We start from the raw sequence: 22,281 nt of genomic DNA on the forward strand, positions 1-22,281 counted from the left end.
AGAGCTGGGAGCTTCATGCTGCCTGGCTGCTAGTTACCCCCCCCCCCCCCCCCCCCCCCCCAGAACAGGGAATCGGTGGCCATTGTGCGGCAGTTTTCTTGGCGTAAAACACCACTGTTTTCACGCCGGCGTGGGGACTTAGTCTCCCAAATGGAGAATCCAGCCCCGGAAGTCAGTGCAGGTTATTGAGAAGCAGACTGCTAGATGTGGACAGGATATGGACAGCTGAAGTTTGGACATGCTTCTTTGGGATTTTCAATACACTTTTGCCAAAGTTATTTTGTGAGATTTAGAACTTCTAACCCTAAACGCTAATCCTGAATTTAATTTGATTGTATATTTACAAAAGGCAAAAGAGGGAGGATTTGTGGGAGACATCTTCCTCACTGACAATGAACTGTAGTGCTGATTTTTAAACGTTCACTCCCTACCTCTGACTTCCGCCTTAATTCTATTTGTTTCCAAAGAACTGAAAACATCTGAGGGCCAAATTCTACCTCTGTTCTGAAACAAAGAACTTTCAGTAAGTCTAAAGCCACGATGGTGATTTACCACCTTACAAGAATTAAGGCAAGTTAGATTGCTACGGAGGAGGAGGATTTCTGCCTTTCACTATTCATGGCAAAACTATAATAGTGTTCTTTATACACATGATAAGAATCGAACAAAAGAAGTCTTCCCCCGCAACGGTTGTTCACAGATCCAAGTGATGGGGATAGAGGTGAGGGGGTTCTACAACCGAGAAGAGCTAGTTTTATTTTTTCTTCAATGGAGGTACTTTTCTGGCTTTAAACTCCTTGGCCCATGTCGCCTCTACCCAGCGGGAATTTACTTTAGTTTTTTTACATGCCTGGCTTGTCAAGTGCAAGCTGGCTGTGATCCTGCTGTCTTTCATGACAGTGCAGTATAGACTGGACACAGGATGGAGAAGGGTTGAACTTTCATTTGTTAAACTACACCGAGGGACGAGGCAAGGGTGCCCCCTCTCCCCGTTACTGTTTGCTCTGGCCATAGAGCCATTGGCCATGGCATTAAGAGCCTCTAGGACCTGGAAAGGACTGGTTTGGGGGGTGGGGGTGGGGGGTGGGGGGGTGGAGCACCGGGTCTCGCTTTACGCAGATGGCCTGCTCTTGTAGATTTCAGACCTGTTGGAGACGATGGGGGAAGTAATGCGAATCCTGGGCGAATTTCGCAATTTTTCGGTGTATAAATTGAACATGGAGATAAGCGAGATGTTCGTGATCTAGGCAAGAGAAGAGACTGGGAGAGTTGCCGCTGAGATTGATAGGGAAGAGCTTTCGGTATCTGGGAATCCAGGTGGCCGGTAATGGGAGATACTGCACAAGGTAAACTTATCCCGGCTGGTAGAACAAATGGAAGGGGACTTTAAGAGATCGGACATGCTCCCGCTATCAGTGGCAGGGAGGGTACAGACCGTGAAAATGACGGTCCTCCCCAGATTTCTGTTTGTCTTTCAGAGCCTCCCCATCTTCATCCCTAAGGCCTTTTCAAGCGGGTGAATAAGGTTATTTCGGGTTTTGAGTGGGCGGGCAAAACCCCGTGAGTGAAGAAAGTGTTGGAGCGCAGTCGGAGGGAGGGTGGGTTGGTGCTGCCGCACTTCTGCAATTACTACTGGGCAGCTAATATAGTCATGATTAGGAAGTGGGTAGTGAGGGAGAGGTCGGTGTGGGAGCGGATGGAGGCGGCGTCATGCAAAGACACAAGTTTGGGAGCACTGATAACGGCACCTCCGCCGTTCTCGCCGGCCCGATACTCCACAAGTCCAGTGGTGGTGGCGGCTCTGAGAATCTGGGGGCAGTGGAGGAGATATAAATAAATGGAGGGAGTATCGGTTTGGATCCCGATTTATAATAATCATTGTTTTGTACCCGGTAGGCTGGATGGTGGGTTCCGGAGATGGCAAAGGGCAGGAATTAGAAGGATGGGGGATCTATTTATAGACGGGAGCTTCCCCTGCTTGAAAGCCTTGGAGAGAAATTTGATTTGCCAGCAGGGAATGGTTTTAGGTATTTGCAGGTGCGAGACTTCCTGAGAAAACAGGTGCTGGCCTTCCCGCTGCTGCCGCTACGACGGATACAGGATAGAGTAGTCTCCAGTACCTGGGTGGGAGAGGGGAAGGTTTCAGATATTTACCAGGAGCTTTCAGAGGCGGAGGAATTTTGGTGGAGGAGTTTAAGGGCAAGTGGGAGGACGAGCTAGGTGGAGAGATAGAGGCGGGTCTATGGGCGGATACCCTAAGCAGGGTTAATACCTCCTCATCATGTGCCAGGCTTAGCCTGATACAATTCAAGGTAGTCCATCGGGCACACATGACAGCGGCTAGGATGAGTAATTTTTTCAGGGTAGATAGGTGTGCGAGGTGCGCGGGAAGCCCAGCAAATCATGTCCACATGTTTTGGGCATGCCCGAAGCTTAGAGGGTTTTGGCAGGGTTTTGCTAAGGCAATGTCTACGGTGCTAAAAACACGGGTGTGCCGAGTCTGGAGGTAGCGATCTTTGGAATTTCGCAATTTTTCGGGGTATAAATTGAACATGGAGATAAGCGAGATGTTCATGATCTAGGCAAGAGAAGAGACTGGGAGAGTTGCCGCTGAGATTGATAGGGAAGAGCTTTCGGTATCTGGGAATCCAGGTGGCCTCCATCCGCTCCCACACCGACCTCTCCCTCACTACCCACTTCCTAATCATGACTATATTAGCTGCCCAGTAGTAATTGCAGAAGTGCAGCAGCACCAACCCACCCTCCCCCCGACTGCGCTCCAACGCTTTCTTCACTCACGGGGTTTTGCCCGCCCACTCAAAACCCGAAATAACCTTATTCACCCGCTTGAAAAGGTCGGAAGATCTGAGAGTTCAGGGGGCGAAAGAGGCCGACGTCTTGGCCTTTGCCTCCCTGGTAGCCCAGAGACGGATCTTGTTGATGTGGAGGACTCAAAGCCCCCGAGTGTGGAGACCTGGGTTAGTGACATGGCTGGGTTTCTCAGTTTCGAGAAGATAAAGTTTGCCTTAAAAGGGTCAATGGTCGGATTCACCCGGAGGTGGCAGCCGTTCGTTGACTTTCTCGGGGAAAATTAAAATGCCAGCAGATGCAGTATTCCAAGGCGGGGGGGAGGCGGGGGGGGGGGGGGGGGGGGGGGGGGAGAAGAGGGCTGGATTGTTGTTTTATGATTGGGGTGTGTGAAGATTGAGGTGGGGGTGAATGTTTATTAACCATGTTGATGTCATTGTTTAAGTTATTTTTATAAACATTTTCAAATACCTTAATAAAAATATTTAAAAGAACTTCATCTGTTAACAACCTATAGTCCTGATCTGTAGGCCTAATATGAAATGTCACCATGCCACTGAACCCAAGTGACTTTAAGACTGATAACAATGGGCAGCACCATGGCACAAGGGTGAGCACTGCTGCCTCACAGCTCCAGGGTTCCGGGTTTAATTCCGACCTCGGGTGACTTTCTGTTTGGCGTTTGCAGTTTCTCCCCCTGATGCGTGGGTTTCCTCCGGGTGCTCCGGTTTCTTCCCACAGTCCAAAGATGTGCAGGCTAGGTGGATTGGCCATGCTAAATTGCCCCTTCATGTCCAAAAGGTTAGGTGGGGTTAATGGGTTATGGGGATAGGGTGGGTTTAAGGAGGGTGCCCTTTTACAAGGGCCGGTGTAGACTAGATGGGCCGAATGGCCTCCTTTTGACTGTAAATTCTATGATTCTAACACTATTTCGCACATTCTCTATATTTTTGAAAATCTACCTTGTGAGCAATAACTGGCCAGTAAATATTGGTGCATTTATGTAGGAAGGACCATTTGAATATCGTCACAGCCATGGAAAATACTCTCTTAACATAATGTGTGACAATCATATTGGGGTGACTCATTTTATTTTGACACAGGCTTTTTTCTCCAAAATCATGACATTGGAACCATTCCTCTTTAATATCTTAGTGAGTGTGCGCCAAGGTACAGCATGTTGCATATCACAAAATATGTACATATTTTGACTGATTTATAACACATAGCTCTCCCCGTTCCCCAAATAAACAGGATTAGCCATGGCATCTCATTCTAAATTGCCCTGGACTGGATTTTCGCTGCTTCAGGATGGCTCAGGAAACGTTTAGCAAGCATGGAATACCGCAGATCCTCGACTTTGACAATAGGACAGCGTTCACCAGTGCAGAATTTTGGACCTTTTTATGGATGTGGTAGTATGACTAGGGGTATTACGGTACCTGGGAGTGTGAGCTGCCATTGGTACAGAGAACTCGCTGCCCATTGGCCCAGGTATCGTGTGCCTCTCAGCCGATTGGCTGAGAGGAAGGTAGCTCCGCCTACAAGGCGGGGAATAAGAACCCGTGTTCCCCGGCAGCCAGCCATTCTTCTGTACGTCTGCTGCCGGGTCCACTTCTTGCGAATTAAAGCCTTTCGTTCGGACTTCATCTACGTTTCGTGTCCATTGATTGTGCATCAATGGACAAATGAGATTCGCAAGTAGGGGATGCAGAAACAGACTACTGGTTCCCTCAGGACACGTCTAGCTCTTTTCCTCTTTTGTTACAGGACTCCACCTCATGCCACCATGGGGGTGGCGCCATCAGAGTTGCTCATGGGCGGCCCCAATGCTTACTACTCAGCCTCGTGCTGCCAGACATTGGCAGGAGGCAGGAACAGACTGTACTGGATTTGAGTAGGCATACGCCCCTTTGCCGTTTTTTGCCCGGAAAGGTGGTGCATGTCTGAAATTTCAATGACGGAGTCATGTGGGTTCCGGGCGGCGTACTTAAGGAGATAGGGTTGGTGTCGTATATAGTACGGGAGCAGGGTCGAGAATAGAATCGGCATATGCATCATCTCCGCAACCATACTCTGGCATTGACCAATCCTCTCTCGGATGAACCAGTATCATTGTTGCCATCTCAACCACTGTTGGCATGGGTGCCGCCACCACGGATTAAAGAACCCAAGGATGCTGAGATGTTAGATGCGGAGGACTCGGATTCTGACTCTGAGAGGAGACACAACCACCAGCGGCCACCAAGGACCAGAGCACGAATACAACTCGTATAGAATATACAGAACAATTTGGAATTCATAGTATATCTGAGTTCACTTCAAATTTCCTCTCCTCCTAATCGTAGGCTAATTATTTACTTTTACTCCAACTGTGTAAAAGGTTTATGAAAGTAAATTGTGAACCACCATAAATACTGTCCGAATACAACTTAATGCCTGGGCTCCGAAAAACTAGTGTTAAAATTACTGCAAAACTGGGAATTACGCCATTAAACCTGATCATGTGTTCCTGATTTGGCAGAGACCAATTTGAGAGACAAGGGAAACAAAGCTATTCAGCTAATCTGGAGAACTAGAGAATAAATAAAATTCAGACAACAAAAGAAAATAAATTTTTTGACAAGCACCTTCAATGCCCTTTGACATTTCATGAGTTCCATTGAAACCTTTGGAAGGAGGTATACTGTTTATGCAAATTTACACAATTCTAGTATTTTTATATTAGTGGGAAAATCAACAGGATAAAGAACAAAGGCAATTCTCCATCAACTATATTCGTTGCATAATCTAAATCATGCGAAAGGGTGGAGAAATGTGTACTTCAGGTACTCAAAGGGTTAACCAAAGTCATTAGCTTTTGTTCTCACCATCCAAGAATTTTGCAAAATTAATATACTTGAAAAAAAAAACAAGGGGAAGAAAAACGGTAGCATAGAAAGCAAAAGTAATAAAAGTTAGAAAAATGCAGGAAACACAATTATTTGGAACATGTGGTTTGCATTTCTGAAAAATGAACAAGCTGTTTGTGGTTAAACTGTCTAATCGGCTGTTATCAACCCTACTCTGCTTTCGAGATCATAATTTACTGGATATTTCAGCTACTGTGGCACATTAACTACAGAGGAAAGGGAAAGCTTATCTTAAGGAATAATATTTCCAGTGCTGCCGTACTCACAGTACATCTGGTTCTTCTGTTAGTGGCAGTTAAATTGAAATATTTCACAGCATGTGTCAGAAACATGCATAATGGTAATTATGACAGATCTGATTAAACCCGAGTGCCACCAGCTCCCTGGTTGACTTGGGTTGTGCAGGTGTGACCTTCTGAGTCTGCGTGTGTAAATAAAATTAATTACAAGAAGGGGCTATGACTCTGTGACATCACAAAGCAGAGGAACTCCCAAGGGGGAGACCTAATGGAATATTTTCCCTCAGACTAATAATATAGTTCATATTGACTTGTGGTAATTAGTGGATCATTAAAGCAGTTTTCCCGAAGTATTTGGCTGACTGATCAGATTAGTGAAAATGTTCTTCAGAACAAGCCCCTGTGTGGTCTGCCAGAGGAAAAAAATATGCAACACAGCTTTTGCAAAGATGAAGATAAGCCATTGGTTCATCACACTCTAGTGAGCATGCTCAAGCCTGTAATTTTAACATGCCAGGCCTGCACAGGACTTGTCACAGATGGCAGGCTTGACAGTTCCTGTCTGTGGCGTTGATACACAACAGTTCAGCACAGGATCAGTGACATTCTGTCTCATTAGACCCATGCTAATTATCACAGCTAGTTTCAGGGAAACCATGTGTTGAAATGGTCAATTTTAAAGGGGCTTTTGCATCAACAAACCGGTGATAAGGATTAGACACCTTATTATCCAGCAACATGCTGCCTAAAAACAAATTTATTTTGCCAGGGGCATAGTTGCTACATCACAATCAATGAAATTTATATTTTGAAAATAACTCTTTTCAGACAACTTTATTTGTTTCGCCAATTGCTCAAACTATTGCCCACTTCTTTTTTGCACAGTCCCCTGATGGTTCAATTTGAAATTGTGTCATAAGTAAAAGTAAAGCTACTAAAACAGGGAGGTGCATTTACAATCATGGGATACTGTCTTATCAAGCTCTCCTCCAAAATTGATGCAATACATTGTTAATGGGGATCTCTTCACTGGCCACCAAGCAGAGAATTGACTAAACTTTTCCAGACTATTTCCAGGGCTTGTTCAGTTGATTTTGAGAAAATCCCTCCTGGGACAAGGGCTCACGCTGCTTTACCCTGGAGATCAGGACCATGCTGTTTTTGCTGCCGGGACAATTACCAGGTTTTGATTATTTTCAGTAATTATGCAAAAACAACCACAAACTTTTATTGGGGTGCAGGCAGATAGCTGGAAGCCCCATCCTCCTCCTTCTCACCTCCCTGTGTGGATGCTTCTGTTTTTCATAGTCAAGTCCCTCCCTCAAAAAGAGCAATATCAGTTCTTATTCCTGGAAAAAGGCTGTGGGTGTCAGTAGTATGTGGTTTATAAAAGGCAAAACTGTGTCGCCCACACCATCAGAAATTTGAGTTATGAAAAGCCAGAAGCTTATAACGGGGCAGAAAAATAGAGAATCCAGATCTACTCTGCATTCATTGTGCAATTCTGCTGAGTAATTTCAGTTGATTGTTGTAAAATTAAATTTGTGGACTTGCCATGAAATTTTTCCTACAAGTTAAATGTCAGACCACATAGCAACAGATTTTCTATAGGCAATAACATGTAAGATAGTCAAGTGTTTTTTAATGACCCTTTGAAAAAAATCAGTCTTTATTTCCACAGAGCATGCCCTTCACATAAGTGGAAGAATCTCCTTCAAGTTGACGTTGGCATGCCGCTCAGAAACACCCGAGGTCTTCAGTAAAGTACAGCAGTTAGCTGGCCATTTCACATACATTTCCTTATTCCATTTATACAAATATCTTGCTTTATCTTTATTCCTGTACTATTGGGTTTTAATTTTCAACTCACTAACATCTGCTTACCTTCCTCCTTCTGTGTTCTGCTACTCTGCTGATTTCTTCAACTAGAGGGGCTACTGGCTGCAGCTATTCAAAGTAGCCCACTTTTGAAATGTCACCATTTGAGGTGCTCTCCTATCTGGTGATAACACGAATGGTTGAGGAGTCGAAGAAAAGCAAGGCCAACTTGACTGATTGCTCTCATTGTTAAGGGAGGCCTTCTTATAATAATGATGGGGTCACTGTAGCTATCAAGGTGACTGTAATCCTTAATTTTTCACAACAATGTCCCACCAGTCCCCCATAATATAGAAACATAGAAAATAGGAGCAGGCCATTTGGCCCTTCGAGCCTATTCCATCATTCGTTATGATCATCCAACTCAATAGCCTGTTCCCGCTTTCCCCCCATATCCTCTGATCCCAAGACGTTTACTTAATGCCTTCTTGAAAAAAATAGAGGGTTTGATTCAACTCAATGGGAACAAAGTTCCATAGCAAGCGCGTTTAGCCGAGTGTTTTGCAGTGCCGAGAAACACATGGCTATACAATGGGACTGCCATTGTATAGGGTGCTTCAGCAGTGAACGCACATAGCCCTGTTTTGTGCACTGGAGGGCTCCACTCGCCAGAACTCCCCAAAGTAGCGAAAGCTTTTTAAACGGCATCCCGATCTCCGAGGCTCCTGAAGCGATCCCTGACTCTCGCCCAGCCTAAAAGCACTGTGGGAGGGTACCCTCTCCCCTGCACCCACCCACCACACCAAACCCCGCCCATCTCCCACCCAACAGCTGTGCAGAGCACCCCTGGCCCAATCGTATCTGTGCAAAAAATGGCAGCTTGGCAGTGCCTCAGCAGGGAATGTGCAGCTGAGGCCTCACATAGCCCCGTTTTGTACATTGGGGAGCTCCGCTCTCCGGAATTCCCCATTGTAGCAAGGAATCAGGGCACCATTTCAAAATGAGGAGCTCCACCGTGCAGGAAATGGGACTAAGTGCAGCCTTGACGGGATGTTCCTTGCCGAGGCCCCAGAATGAAACAGAGTCCTGTTTAATAACAGGGATTTTCCTGACGCTGCCAACACTGGAAAGCAACCGGCTAAACGTGCTCGACATGGGACTCTGTTTCATTTCTGTTAAATCGCACCCTAAATCTATGAAATTTCCATGTTTTATAATTAGTATAGCTTCTAACAAATCCTTTCATCATATTCAAAATTCGTATTCTCCGTATAAGTACAATTACATTATAAACAAATCGTCAATCAAAAAATGTTCAGCTTTCTTAACTTACTTCCTCTTGCAGACATTTGATAATGCGAACAAAGAGCATCATTTGTCTCTCTCCTTGTTGGGTTATCACTTTAAATGCATTCATCACCTCCAAGGTCACATAAAGTACCTTGGTCGCGATCTAACCGAATTGGAACAGAATCCCGTGATGAGCGCGTTTAGCCGGATGTTTCCCAGAACTCGCAGTGCTGAGAAACACCACGCTATCTATCGGGTCTCTGTTGCAATTTGGGGCCTCAGTGGTGAACACCCCACCGAAGATGCACTTAGTTCCGCTTCCTGCACTGAGGAGCTCCGCTCGCCTGTAAATTGTTCGAAGACTGATGGCCCACAGCGTCTCATGGATGTCCAGTTTTGAGTTGCTCAATGTGTTTGAAATCTATCCCATTTAGCGTGGTGGTAGTACCATCTAACATAACGGAAGATAGCCTCAACATAAAGGCGGTGATTAATCTCCACAAGCACTGTACGCACGTCTCTACCACCAACACTGCCATGGACAGATGCATCTGCGACAGGTGGACTGGTAAGGATGAGATCATGCAGAGTTTTTACTCTTGCTTGTTCCCTCACCACCTGCCACACGCCACAGTCAGTAGTGGTACTGTCAATCCATTTCTGGTGATGGACTTTGAAGTTCCCCCATCCAGACTCCATTCTGTGACCCTTGCCACCCTCAATTCTTCCTCCAAGTGGAATTCATCAAGGAGAAGTACTGATTCATCAGCTGATGGGGTAGGTGGAATAAGTGATAATCAGCAGGAGTTTTCCTTGCCCTTGTTTGACCTGATGTCATTAAGGCCTCATGGATTCTGGAGTAAATGTTGGGGACACCCAGGCCAGATCCCTCACGACTGTTTACCATCGGTGGGTGTGTCATGCTGGTGTCACAGGACATATCCAGGGATGGTGTTGGTGTCTGGGATATTATCTGTAAGGTATGATTCTGTGAGTATGACTATGCCAGGCTGCTGTTTGACTAATCTGTGGCACAGTTTTCCCAATTCTTTGCACAATATGTTAGTAAGTAGGATTTTGCAGATTGACAATACTGGGTTTGCTGTTTCATTCACATGCTTCGTCTATGCTGAGTGATTTGTCCACGTTTCATTCATTTTAAACTTCATAGGTAGTTGGGACAGAGTAGCTTTTTTCAGAGGGCAACTATGAGTCAACCACGTTCCTATGGGCCTGGAGCCACATGTAGACCAGACTAGATAAGGACGACAAATTTCCCTTCCTAAACTGCATTTGTGAACCAACAAGCAATGGTTACCACTCATAAGACTAGGGGCGGAATTCTCCGACCCCCCCTGCAGGGTCGCGCATATGTCATCGCGCCATATGCGTCAAACCCGCGCATGCGCGGTCCGTCATGCCCCTCAGCCGCCCCGCGGACTGATCCTGCGGGGCGGCGGAGGGACAAAGAGTGCACGGGAATCGGACCCGCTTCCCGGGTCCATGCCACCCTTGGCACGGCCGTGGTGCGGCCGTGCCAATCGGTGGCATGGTTGTGCAGAACGGCACTTTGCGGCCGTTTTCACGAACTGTGATAGCAGGTGTGTTTAAATTCGTGAAAACGGCCGTAAAGGCCTGGGAAATCGGCCCATCGGATAGGGGAGAATCGCTGCTCGCCGTAAAAAAATGGCGAGCAGCGATTCGTGTCGTGGGGGGGCCGTGGGGGGCGGGGGGGAGAATAGCGGGAGGTCGGGAAGAATGTCGGGAAGGCCCTCCCGCTATTCTCCGACCCGTCGTGGGGGGCGGAGAATCGCGCCCAGAATATATGAATATACATTCTGCAAGTGGCACACATTCTGCCCCTTCCTTGTGAGATGGATATCATTATGATTTCTCCTGCTTCTAACCAGATACACCTCCAAGGTTCTATGTATATCTGTGCTGATTTATGAATAGCTAGAGAGCATTACACTGGGCAGCATCCTTTCTATGAGAAGAAGCAAAAATGATCAACTTACTTCCCTTTTGTGTATTCTGCTGCATCACTGTAAACATGTGCCACGTATCCCGTGAGTACAGTAACTGTGTTTGCATTCACTGGTGATGAATTGTGCAGTCATTAATACTATATATTACCATAGTGATATAAACTAGCAGTTCATACTTGATCTCGAGACTCAGCATCTCCCATCCCTGCCACAGACTTAATGCAACTGATCTCCATTTTGACTTCCTTGAAGAAGGTGAGGAGTTTCAGTTGGAGTTAATCGCTATATCTCTCTTTTCATTTCGGAGTCACTGAAGGCCAACTTCTTCAGTAAGTCCAGTTATTTGTGCTGAGTGATAATGGTTGCCTCATGTACAATTTAAATACTCAGCTCAGTTTGTGTTACTGGACACATATTGGATAACGTTATGCTGCATGGTTTGCTATTATACTTGCAGTATTATGGTTAACATTCCCGGAGATTATTTATGTTTATTTGTCTAATTTTTCATAGATAAATAACTGGGAAAATGTACTTTAAAGTGGTCAGTACTTTAACTCATTCCTTTGTGTTTTTTCAGCTGGAAAGTATTTTTGCATGCCTTACTGTAGGTTAACCTACTGCCATACGATGAGTGGCTCTTATGCTTATGCTCTGTCCTGGAGCTGATTTGAGAATTACACCATTATCCAATTAGAAATCAACATTCTAAAGTTAATTTTTTTTTCATCCAAAAGTATTGCCATAAAAAATGATTCACTGATCTAACACGATAGGTGGTATTTTCTAAAGGCAAGGGGAGTTTGGGAAATTAAATCCCCCAAAATTACGAGGGTCCTAACATCAAGCAGCCTTCTTCCTGGTCTCACTGAGATGGGATTGAAGCCTAGCGGGAGCCCAGTTGGATCTGTCAAGTAAATAGTTAAGTTACTTAAAAAGCCAATTGATTTTAACCCTCAATTATGGATTTACCAGGCAGGGTACATTTTTGCAGATCTGTCACAACTCACCAGAGTCACCAAGGCAAACACCAAGGCAAATCAGTGGAAAGAACTTTTTCAGTGAAACTGACAAGCTGGAAAGGCTTTGATCATTTACACTGAGGATTTCCTACCATGAGCATTGAAAGACTGCTGTTCAAAGCACTTCTTCGCTCAGTCAATGCGATCACTGTTTGAGAGGGGATTGTTAACTTCTTGGTGGCAATTCACTTATCTAGAACTTCACTGATCTTTGGCTGCCCTGCTGCCAGTCTTCATCATCATAGCATGCTGTTCCACCTTGCACCCCTGAGGGAAAACCATAGAGGAAGCACCACTGTTAACAGCCCCAGCAGGGGCAATACCACCAGCAGCATGTTCTACAGCTGCCTTCTCCTCAGCTGCACTACCCTTGAAAGAACAAAGAGGATGGACATCAAGCTTCATCTGGAAGAAGGTGAGACTGTTCAACACAGGGCATACAGGCAAGGGATCAACCCTCTCAACACGTGCGACCACCAGTGCCTCAAATTTTCAAAGCAGTTGTTGCTAATATCTGCAATCTTCTGGAACAAGGCCTCCTTCTTAATGGGGCAGATGGGCACATATTGGCATTAGCAGTGGTTGATTAAGGTGCCTGTTACTGGAGGGTCACCAATCTCCTCACCGACACCCCCCCCCCCCCCCCCCCCCCCCCCCCCCTTCCTCAGGGCAGGTTGTGCACTCTCTTTTCCTGCAGAGAAAATTGATGGGTGGGAGCATTAGTTTGTGAGGAGGGAATGGAAGCATAACATTTGTAGAGGACTAACTATGAGGCTTGGATGCAAGAGGGCTTCGGGATGAGGGTGAGGGAGAGCTCTGGCTGCTCAGATGGGGATGTAGGAGGTTGTAGAGAGAGATGAATGAGTGGGGCTACAAAGTGTATTGTCCTAAGGAGTGCTGTGCAAGTCAAAGTGTGGGGCTCTAATTGTTTGATGCCACTCACCTGCCATTTCTTCCTGAAGTCCTGGATCCTGTTGATGCACTGTTTCCAGGTTGGAGAGACTACACTTCTGCTGGTGACTTCCTCCATCACGTCCATCCGTCCCTGCTTAGTTTGAGAGACTGGCCTCCTGCGCCCATTCTTGGAAGAGCTCACCTTGCTGCAGCCCGTCAGATACCATAGCAGGAGCTCCAGGTAAGATTGATAGACCCAGAGAGCAGCATTCTCAGGATTCCTTTCCATCCTGAAGTTTCTGCAGTCTCAAAATCCAAGTGCTAGTCCCTTATAACATGGCTAACTAGAAATCCTTCCTTTGTTAGAATGAACACCAGCCCTCCTTAATTGGTTTGGGAAGGTGGAGGTGGAATGTTAATGCTGTTACTCTGGGAAAGAGCCTTGGCAAAGACTCCTTCACTATTCAGATTCCCAACCTGCAAATGGTCCTGCTGTTCAGGCAGGTCCTAGTTTGGTAGCTTAAATTATAATTATTATTGCTTTGTCATTGTGTCTTCTTATGTACTTCAGTATATATAAATGCAAGATCAAAATTGGAGAAGGAACAACATTGTGTGCTTTCAGTTTGTGCATTGAAACACAACAAGAATAAAAATCAACGTGTGCTGAATATGTTAAAGAACATTTGGGGTAGAAAGCCAGAGGAATTGACTTTTTTTGTTTCTTATCTATTTATAATGAGAAAAGGCTTTGATAGAACAACTTGCATTTATATAGCACTTTGTTGTGCCCTTAGTATGTTCCAAAGCACTTTATATCCAAATATGTTACTTTTAACCACTGTTACTGTTGTCACAGAGGCAAAACCAGCAGCTAATTTCCAAGATGATACAAACAGCAAATGAGATGACTCAGGTTAATCTGTTTTTGGTGGAGTTGGCTGAAAGAGGAAAGATATCCAGGACAACGTCCTCCTCTTCTTCCACTTTTCCATCCATCTGAATCAGCAGAAGGCCTTTAGAATAAACATGTCATCCAGAAGATAGTAAGAAGTCTTACAACACCAGGCTGCGCTCCGAAAGCTCGTGTTTGAAACAAACCTGTTGGACTTTAACCTGGTGTTGTAAGACTTCTTACTGTGCTCACCCCAGTCCAACGCCGGCATCTCCACATCCAGAAGATAGCAATGTTCTTCAAAACTGCACCTAAGTGTCAATTCTAAATACATGCTCAAGTCCTAACTCAGAAGATAGAGTGCCACTGACTGAGCCAAACTAACACTTTCATGCATTGGAAGTCCACACATAAGAACATAAAACTCAAAACCAAGATGCAAGGACTGCTGCAGTGAATCTTGATCATTTAACCGCTACCAGAAAGTCTCAGCTCTGAATCCCAAGGGTGCGGATCTTTCAAAGCAATTGGGTATCCTCTGTCACGTTTTGCTCCCTACCCAGATGGACGGTCAGGTGGAAGTACTCCTACTGAGGAGAGACGGTGACATAATTCGACTTTTCTCATTGTTATTAATCAATCGCAGAGCCGCTTAAAGGAAATCATGGCAAAATCTTGAAACCAAACTACCCCATCTTCTCTTATGCAAATGTCAAAACTATTAACATCTGTGCTCTAACACTGTAAATGGCAATTTCTGTGACCAAAGTTAACCCTATAAACTATGTTAAAATGTATTTTGATGAATGACTGGCATCCATAAATGAGACAGAAATACATGGTTCGCAACTACTTTCCATATCCTCTATATTGAACATTTTCTGCTATGAAGCAACTGTTTCTTTTTGCAATATAAATGACTGTACAGTGCAGGCTGTGCATGATGGTCCATTAGCCTAAGCACATTGTAAATCTTCTATGCATACAAGCAGACTGCACCTATTCCTTACCTGGCTCTTTGTTGCTGCAACCTTAGCAAATAACGCTTGGGACACTTTGGCCCTCTTCATTTCCTGCTGAATCTCATCGTAAATGGAAGCATTAATATTAAGTGCACAGCCTTCCGATTTACCATTCCATTCAGTTGTAATGGAGGACGTTTTGACCTAGATAAAGGTTTAATCTGAGTTAATAATGTACTATAAGAAAGTATAAATACAAAGGCAACATCACCCTGCTGATAATGTGTTACAGGGGTTGTTTCACTAATGTAAAAATACTCATAATTTACAAGAATAAGCTTGAGTGAGTCATGATGGTTACATGGAACAAGCATTACTAGTGTTTTTTTTAACTAAAGTTTGTAGGAGAGAATGATCCCCAGGATCCTCACTGAACCTTTAAATACACTTCAGAACGATACATCAATTGTAAGATAATAATTTGCATGTCTATTATACTTTCTCTATTTCAATGGTGTGAATTATCTGTATGCTGCGCAGTAGAACCTATTCAATCTCACAGAATAAAAGGATATTTTGCATTCATATGTTGCCTTGCTCAAATGTATTTGTTTCTTGGAATTCTCATGGTGCCTGGCTGCTCAAGTGTTGGCATGACCACCAGTGAAGTTACAAAGTAATGCTCTGAAAGGTAACACTAGGACAGCGCATTTCTTCCCATTAATAATTATAAGAGAGACAAAGTAATGGATTAAGATCTCTTCCTTATAAAACTGAGTGGGAGGTTCTAGTGAAAACAGTACATTAGGCATCATTTAAAAACAAAGCAAGACATCTCAATGAAAATGAAAAAGGTTCCGGATCACTGAAGCAAGCAGGGAGAGTATTTTACAAGAATATTAAAAATCAAAAATCTTTTCTCTTTTCTTCCATTAGGTTTCACTTTTGAAACAAATTCTTAGGGAGCTGAACAAATAATCGCAGCAAACTGCACACTTTGAGCAGCAATTTTAAAAAGTCCACAAGGTGTGAGTCCACCAATAAACTTTCATGTTACTTTTTTCCCATTGGTAATTTTGTTCTCTTTTTCCTCTGAAGGTAATGAGTCTTGTGCTTTCTGGGTGTGTCATCATCAGACAATTTGTTCAAGTGCATGGGCGCAATTTAACAGCCTCGTGGCTTCTGACTTAGTGTCGGGACAAGGCCGTTGTGACCTCGCGTGGGTGCGAAACGGTGAGCGAGATTTAATGAAATCTCGCGAGACATCGCAATCTGGGTCTCACCCTCATTGGGCTCATTTGGCTCAGTTAAATACGCGTTTGCGGGATTCTCCATGTGCTCGGAACCTAACGGCCGGGCTTTGGAGATCTTGCCAGGGCACCATTTAGTACGTGGACCATTCGTAACGGCGCCTGGTGGTGCCTCCCAGGCCATTAGCGACCTAGGATGGTCGGGAATAGGGCAGGGCAGCACCCTGGCACTCCCTTTGGCACTGGACACCTTGGAAGGGGCACTGCCAGCTTTCCCAGGAGGCACTGTCAGGGTGCTTGGGTGCCAGATTGGCACTGCAAGGGATTGGGACCAAGGGGGATTCACCAGGTGGAGGGGAGGTGAGGGGGTGTCGCCAGGGGCCTCCCCAAGGTTGGGGGGGGGGGGGGGTTGTTGAAAAGTGTTGGTGGGAAGGATTGGGGCAGCCAGACAAAATGGTGCCCCAATCTGCATCCCAAGACCAAATAAAACAACAAAATGCCATTGAATAGCGCCGGAAACACCCCACTAAACGTGTCCAAAACCGGACCAAATGACTAGAGGCTGCTTTAACCTGAGGATCACTGCACCTCAGGTGAGGGGCAAGGTTGAGAAGCTGGAGCCTTAATGAATAACCTCAACCGGTATGGGAATTTAACTTACGCTGTTGACCTCACTCTGCATCATGAACCAGCTGGGCTAATCCGGCCCAATATATATCTTTGAAGACTCTTTGGGAGAGATTTTCCCAAAGTGTTATTTGGATGGGAAAACTGGTGAAAATGCCATCAGTTGTTCTGCCGTGATTCCCATCACAATCCACCCACACGTACGGCGCAATCTAACCCTGGGTGGGATTAGCAGAGTGCTGGGAACAACCCCACTATCTATTTCGGGCTCCCACAGGGAACACGCCCCCGAGGCTGCACGGCAAGCGGAGCTTTGCAGTGTAGGAAGAGATTGGGACGCCATTTTTAAATGGCTGCCTGATCTCCCCACCCCCTGATGTGACCCCCACCCCAACTCACCTGTTGGGGGTCCTCGGGCCCTCCCTCGCACCCCACCACATACTGACAGGACACCCCAGGGCCAGATTCCCAGCGCAGGCAAAATGCCACCTTGGCAGTGTCAGGGTGGACAGGTGACACTGTCAAGGTGCCACCAGGAGTCCCAGGGTGCCAGCCTAGCCAGAGGCCGACCACCTCTGGTCAGCTGGGAGGTCCCCGACCAAGTGCCAGTACGCCTGGTGCCCATTTGTGTGGACCTGTACTAATCGGTGCTCAGCTGGGATCTCCTTGGCAAGGCCGGTAGATGCCGGGTGGCTGTCGATCCGAAGTCAGCACGGCTAAGCGTGTTTTTAAACTCACTCTACCGTGCGAGACTGGGCCCTACACATTGTGGGCGCACCCAGATCATGACATCCCGTGAGATCTGGTTAGAAGGTTCCCCACGCCCTCCACCCATGAACATTGTGACCCCCCCTGGCAGACATGGGCAACACCTCAACTCTTGACCCTGGAGGAGCAACTTCCCCATCACTAAATATCTGCACCCCCCCCCCCCTCTCCCCCTCACACCACGCAGGCATGCGGTGAGCCTCCCACCCATCCTTTTTTTTTTAATTAAAAATTTTTTTTTTTTAAGAGTATCCAATTCATTTTTTCCAATTAAGGGGCAATTTAGCGTGGCCAATCCACCTAGCCTGCACATCTTTGGGTTGTGGGGGCGAATGTGCAAACTCCACACAGACAGTGACCCAGAGCCGGGATCGAACCTGGGACCTCGGCGCCGTGAGGCTGCAGGGCTAACCCACTGCGCCACCGTGTGGTGCAATCCTTGTCTGCATTGGTTCCTTCCCCTCCCCCAGTGAGCGATACCCCGCAATGGGGGCGCCAAGGGCTCCCCACTTCAGGTCCCCCCCCATCTTTCAGTGGGCCTGGAGCATCACACTCCTTTGAAAGCCCGGCGGTAAACCCGTTTAGGGGTTCTATTGTAATTGTTTGGGGATAGTGGGAGGTATACCTGGCACAACAGAGGGCGGGGGGGCGGGGAGGGAGGGTCAGAATCACGTTATTTGTATCTTCCTCTCAACTTCTTTTCCTACGTACTTTTGTACAATCAGATAATTTGGCTATCCCTTCATCCAATTCAATATTATAGATTGTAAATTGTTGAGGCGTCGGCACTGATCCCTGTGATGCTCCAATTGTTACAGTTTGCTAACTAGAAAATTACCCAATTGTCACGAGTTTCTGTTTCCTGATAGTTAGCCAATCCTCTATCCATGCCAATATATCACCAATAGATTCTCATTTTGTTTCGCAACCTTTTTATGTGGATTCTTAGAAAACGCCTTTTAGAAATCCAAATACACTACATCTACAATACAGTTTGTCCCTTCATCTAAGTCCTTCATATAGATCGTAAATAGTTGACGTTCCAGTGCTGATCCATGCAGCACAGGTAAGAGAGCAAATTTGACAAACATGCTCTGCACGACTCAACTGTTCACTAAATAAACTCAGTAAACTATTTATATTAACATTTAACACTATCGTAAAAATGAATTCTGACAGGTTTTTACTCCATTTTCAACAATCTACATTGGCGCATCTTCCTTACAATGGGGTGGATCCGCCCCCTTCCGCAGCTGGTAGCAGGGTTCCCAATCCAGTGGAGAATTGAGCAGACTAAAAATGGGATTGTGCCCTTCCGATACACTAGTCATCTGCTGGTGGTGGCAATGGACTACATGCTCCCTGTCGGTGGGAGGGTGCACATGGGTACTTTGCTCCCATTTGCATCTGATTAGCAGGCTGGAAGGTCACTTTTCCATCCGTGCCCCGATCTTGTGAGTGTAATGTAGGTGTCCCCCGAAAGTTCACTGGAGGACCCCCCCACACTCCCAATCCAAATACTACCACTCTAGCCCCACAATCAGACACCACTGACCCTATCAGACTCCCAACAGAGACCACCCCACCCCTCCACTATCCGACACCCCCAGAAGAGACACCCCATGAGACCCCCATCAGAGGTACCCCCCACAGAGATCCCCCAAAAGAGAGTGCCCAACAGATACCTTGCTTCCTGCTGTGAAAAAAGACGCTATAGCACTTAGCTGCCTTTGCTTTGGTGAGTGGCTGCCAATCATAGCAAGAGTGTTTACAAACATTGTGGTAGTAAAGCAGGGTAATGGAGTTGCATTCAAGCATGAAGGGAAAGTTCAATAAACAATCCACCAAGCAGCTGTTGGGGGAGGTGGGTTCTCTGTTGGGGGTAAGGTCTCTGTTGGGGGTAAGATCTCTGTTGGGGGCACGGTCTCTGTTGGGGGGGCGGTCTCTGTTGGGGGGGCGGTCTCTGTTGGGGGGGCGGTCTCTGTTGGGGGGTGGTCTCTGTTGGGGGGGCGGTCTCTGTTAGGGGGGGCCGGTCTCTGTTGGGGAGGGCGGTCTCTGTTGGGGGGGTCTCTGTTGGGGGGGCGGTCTCTGTTGGGGGGGCGGTCTCTGTTGGGAGGGCGGTCTCTGTTGGGGTGGGCGGTCTCTGTTTGGGGGCGGTCTCTGTTGGGGAGGGGGGGTCTCTGTTGGGGGGGCGGTCTCTGTTGGGGGGGCGGTCTCTGTTGGGGGGGCGGTCTCTGTTGGGAGGGCGGTCTATGTTGGGGTGGGCGGTCTCTGTTTGGGGGGGCTGTCTCTGTTGGGGGGGCGGTCTCTGTTGGGGGGCGGTCACTGTTTGGGGGGCGGTCTCTGTTGGGGGGTGGTCTCTGTTGGGGGGCGGTCACTGTTTGGGGGGCGGTCTCTGTTGGGGGGACGGTCTCTGTTGGGGGGGGCGGTCTCTGTTGGGGGGGCGGTCTCTGTTGGGGGGGCGGTCTCTGTTGGGAGGGCGGTCTATGTTGGGGTGGGCGGTCTCTGTTTGGGGGGGCTGTCTCTGTTGGGGGGGCGGTCTCTGTTGGGGGGGCGGTCTCTGTTGGGAGGGCGGTCTATGTTGGGGTGGGCGGTCTCTGTTTGGGGGCGGTCTCTGTTGGGAGGGCGGTCTCTGTTGGGGTGTGCGGTCTCTGTTGGGGGGGCTGTCTCTGTTGGGGGGGGCGGTCTCTGTTGGGGAGGACGGTCTCTGTTGGGTGATGTTCCAAAACGGTGGTGATTCCAGGATTCCATTGCCCCGCCATGTATAAAATGTAATTGCAAAGTAAAGGGAATCCTACACTGGGATCGGCTTCTAGTGCCAGCTGAGACCAGGAGCGATTCTACTCCGGCAGGAGCATTTAGTCTCCTGAACAGAAAACCCTGCCCAATATCTTTCAATCAGCGTCATTTCAGAATCTTTATATATCACTGACTTTTGATCCCCAAATCATTTCATTTATACATGGATGGTTGTTTAAACATAAATAACAATGCAACTAATGTTAACAATTTAGAACAGCTTTCATAGCAGACGTTGCAGAGCGAACTTTTCAAATGATTCTAAAATATTACAAACAGCATGCCAAATTTATTTTAATAAACATATGTTTTATTCATTTCTGTGTTGGTCTTGGGAGTCAGTGCTGCAAAGTTCAGCACCCTATTTAGTAAAAATCCTTTTACTCAGTCACCACCACCTCCTTACACCCAATCTCAGATTTCCAACCACAGCAATGTGACTTTGCTCCATTTCCTCTCTGAATAAATTTGTCCATTTTATGGGCTTGAAATTATACCGTGCAAATATTAGCATACAATGCTTTTATGAAATTCCAATTTTTACTTTTTTAACAGAGCCATTCCCCTGCTTATCTTGACATATTGCCACATTGTGATGTAAAGCCTTGGTGTAAACTGCCCCAACTTGTGGGCAGCCATGTGCTACAGAACCATGTTTACTATTAACTGGGCTGAGACTATTCAAATGAATTTCACCCAAGGATCTCGTGGCCAGCAATTAAAGGAAATGTTTGCTCCACAAAAGGTTTGGTTTAGAGGTAAGAGAACTGCATTGTAAATCAGTTCCCTAAAAGTCACAAAAGAGCCTCCACCTCCTGTGCGGAGCCTTTCTCGGCAAGAGCATGGATTGGAGGGTCAATCATTGAGATGACGATGCCTGACTGACACCATTCTTGGTTATTCGGCCATAAAAATTAACCATCGATAAATTTAAAGCACTGCAAATGAGGCATGCTGACCTCCACACCCATTTGTTCTCTGGTCAAACAAGGCTCTTCACTGGGAGAAAAGTATCAGAAAATGCATCCATAATTTCCCTGTACAAAAAGCAAGTACAATACTTTTTTAGTCTTGAGTATTTTCCTTTTTTTGTCTTCAAATCAAGAAGCATTCCAGTCTGTCACATCTAGTATCGGTGTCAATAATTATTTTGAAAAATTCTATTCTTTCAAGATTATGAAGTTGAATAATCTGAACAACATACTAAATCATAAAATTAAAATCCATAATGCGTCACCAAGAAGAAAAAGTTTTCTTGAACGAAAAGCATGATAGTAGAATTTCAGGACCAGTTTCATGAAAAATACAGAATCGGATATTTTTATTTAATGATTACCTGTTGGGTACGGTTAGGTGAACTTATCAAAGGTGTAGTTCCAATCCCTGAGGCTGCATTGAGGCTTCTCTCCCTTTCATCCTGGTAAATGCGGTCTCTTTCTGCTTCTGGCAGGTTTAGAAAATTTTGCATTGCCCTCAGGTTGACCAACAAAGACTGCGAGGCAGTCTTCGGGTCCTCTTCTTTTCTGAGAATTTCAGACAATAAACCCTGCGTAAAACAAAAAGTAGAAACGTCATAGTAGTACTTTTGTGAACTGAATTTGACTAGGGACTGCTAATTATTCTCTCACTGCTGTGCTGGACGTAGAGTGAGAATCTTCAATGGCAGTAAGAATGCATTAATACTCAATTAGGTTCTTTGAAAGAAAGACTCGATTGTAACCCGAATGTTGTATCTGTCTTCTCTAGCAGTGCACTGACATTCATGATATAAACCAGAATATAGGAGATCACTCCGTAGATTTTTAAAAAGCATACAAATGCAAATCTACAATTGCACAATTGTGGACTGCTGAATAGAAAAGATATTACAGAAATGGTGAGTGAACAATTTAGCAGTCTACACAATCGCAGGAGTGTTAGTTACTATGAGCAGTTAATATTTCCTTAAGTTGAACTCTTAGTACAATTTTAAAGTCACACTAACAACTTTTGAACAGTAGAGTTACCTC

At 46.0% G+C, this 22,281-nt stretch overlaps 1 protein-coding gene across 6 annotated transcripts in view; it reads right to left on the minus strand.

The window, feature by feature from the left end:
- The window catches only part of LOC119966337 (DNA-binding protein SATB1-like), a 169,195-nt gene that overhangs the window by 62,611 nt on the left and 84,303 nt on the right, over positions 1–22,281 (minus strand). For all 6 annotated transcript variants that reach the window (XM_038797837.1, XM_038797841.1, XM_038797839.1 and 3 more), the window contains 2 exons: positions 21,609–21,818; positions 14,877–15,032 (listed from right to left, as the gene is read on the minus strand). In XM_038797837.1, coding sequence (XP_038653765.1) covers positions 14,877–15,032; positions 21,609–21,818 — 366 coding nt within the window. The remainder of the gene's footprint in view (positions 1–14,876; positions 15,033–21,608; positions 21,819–22,281) is intronic.

The sequence above is a fragment of the Scyliorhinus canicula genome, chromosome 5, assembly GCF_902713615.1.
Source record: "Scyliorhinus canicula chromosome 5, sScyCan1.1, whole genome shotgun sequence".
NCBI classification, from domain to species: Eukaryota; Metazoa; Chordata; class Chondrichthyes; order Carcharhiniformes; family Scyliorhinidae; genus Scyliorhinus; species Scyliorhinus canicula.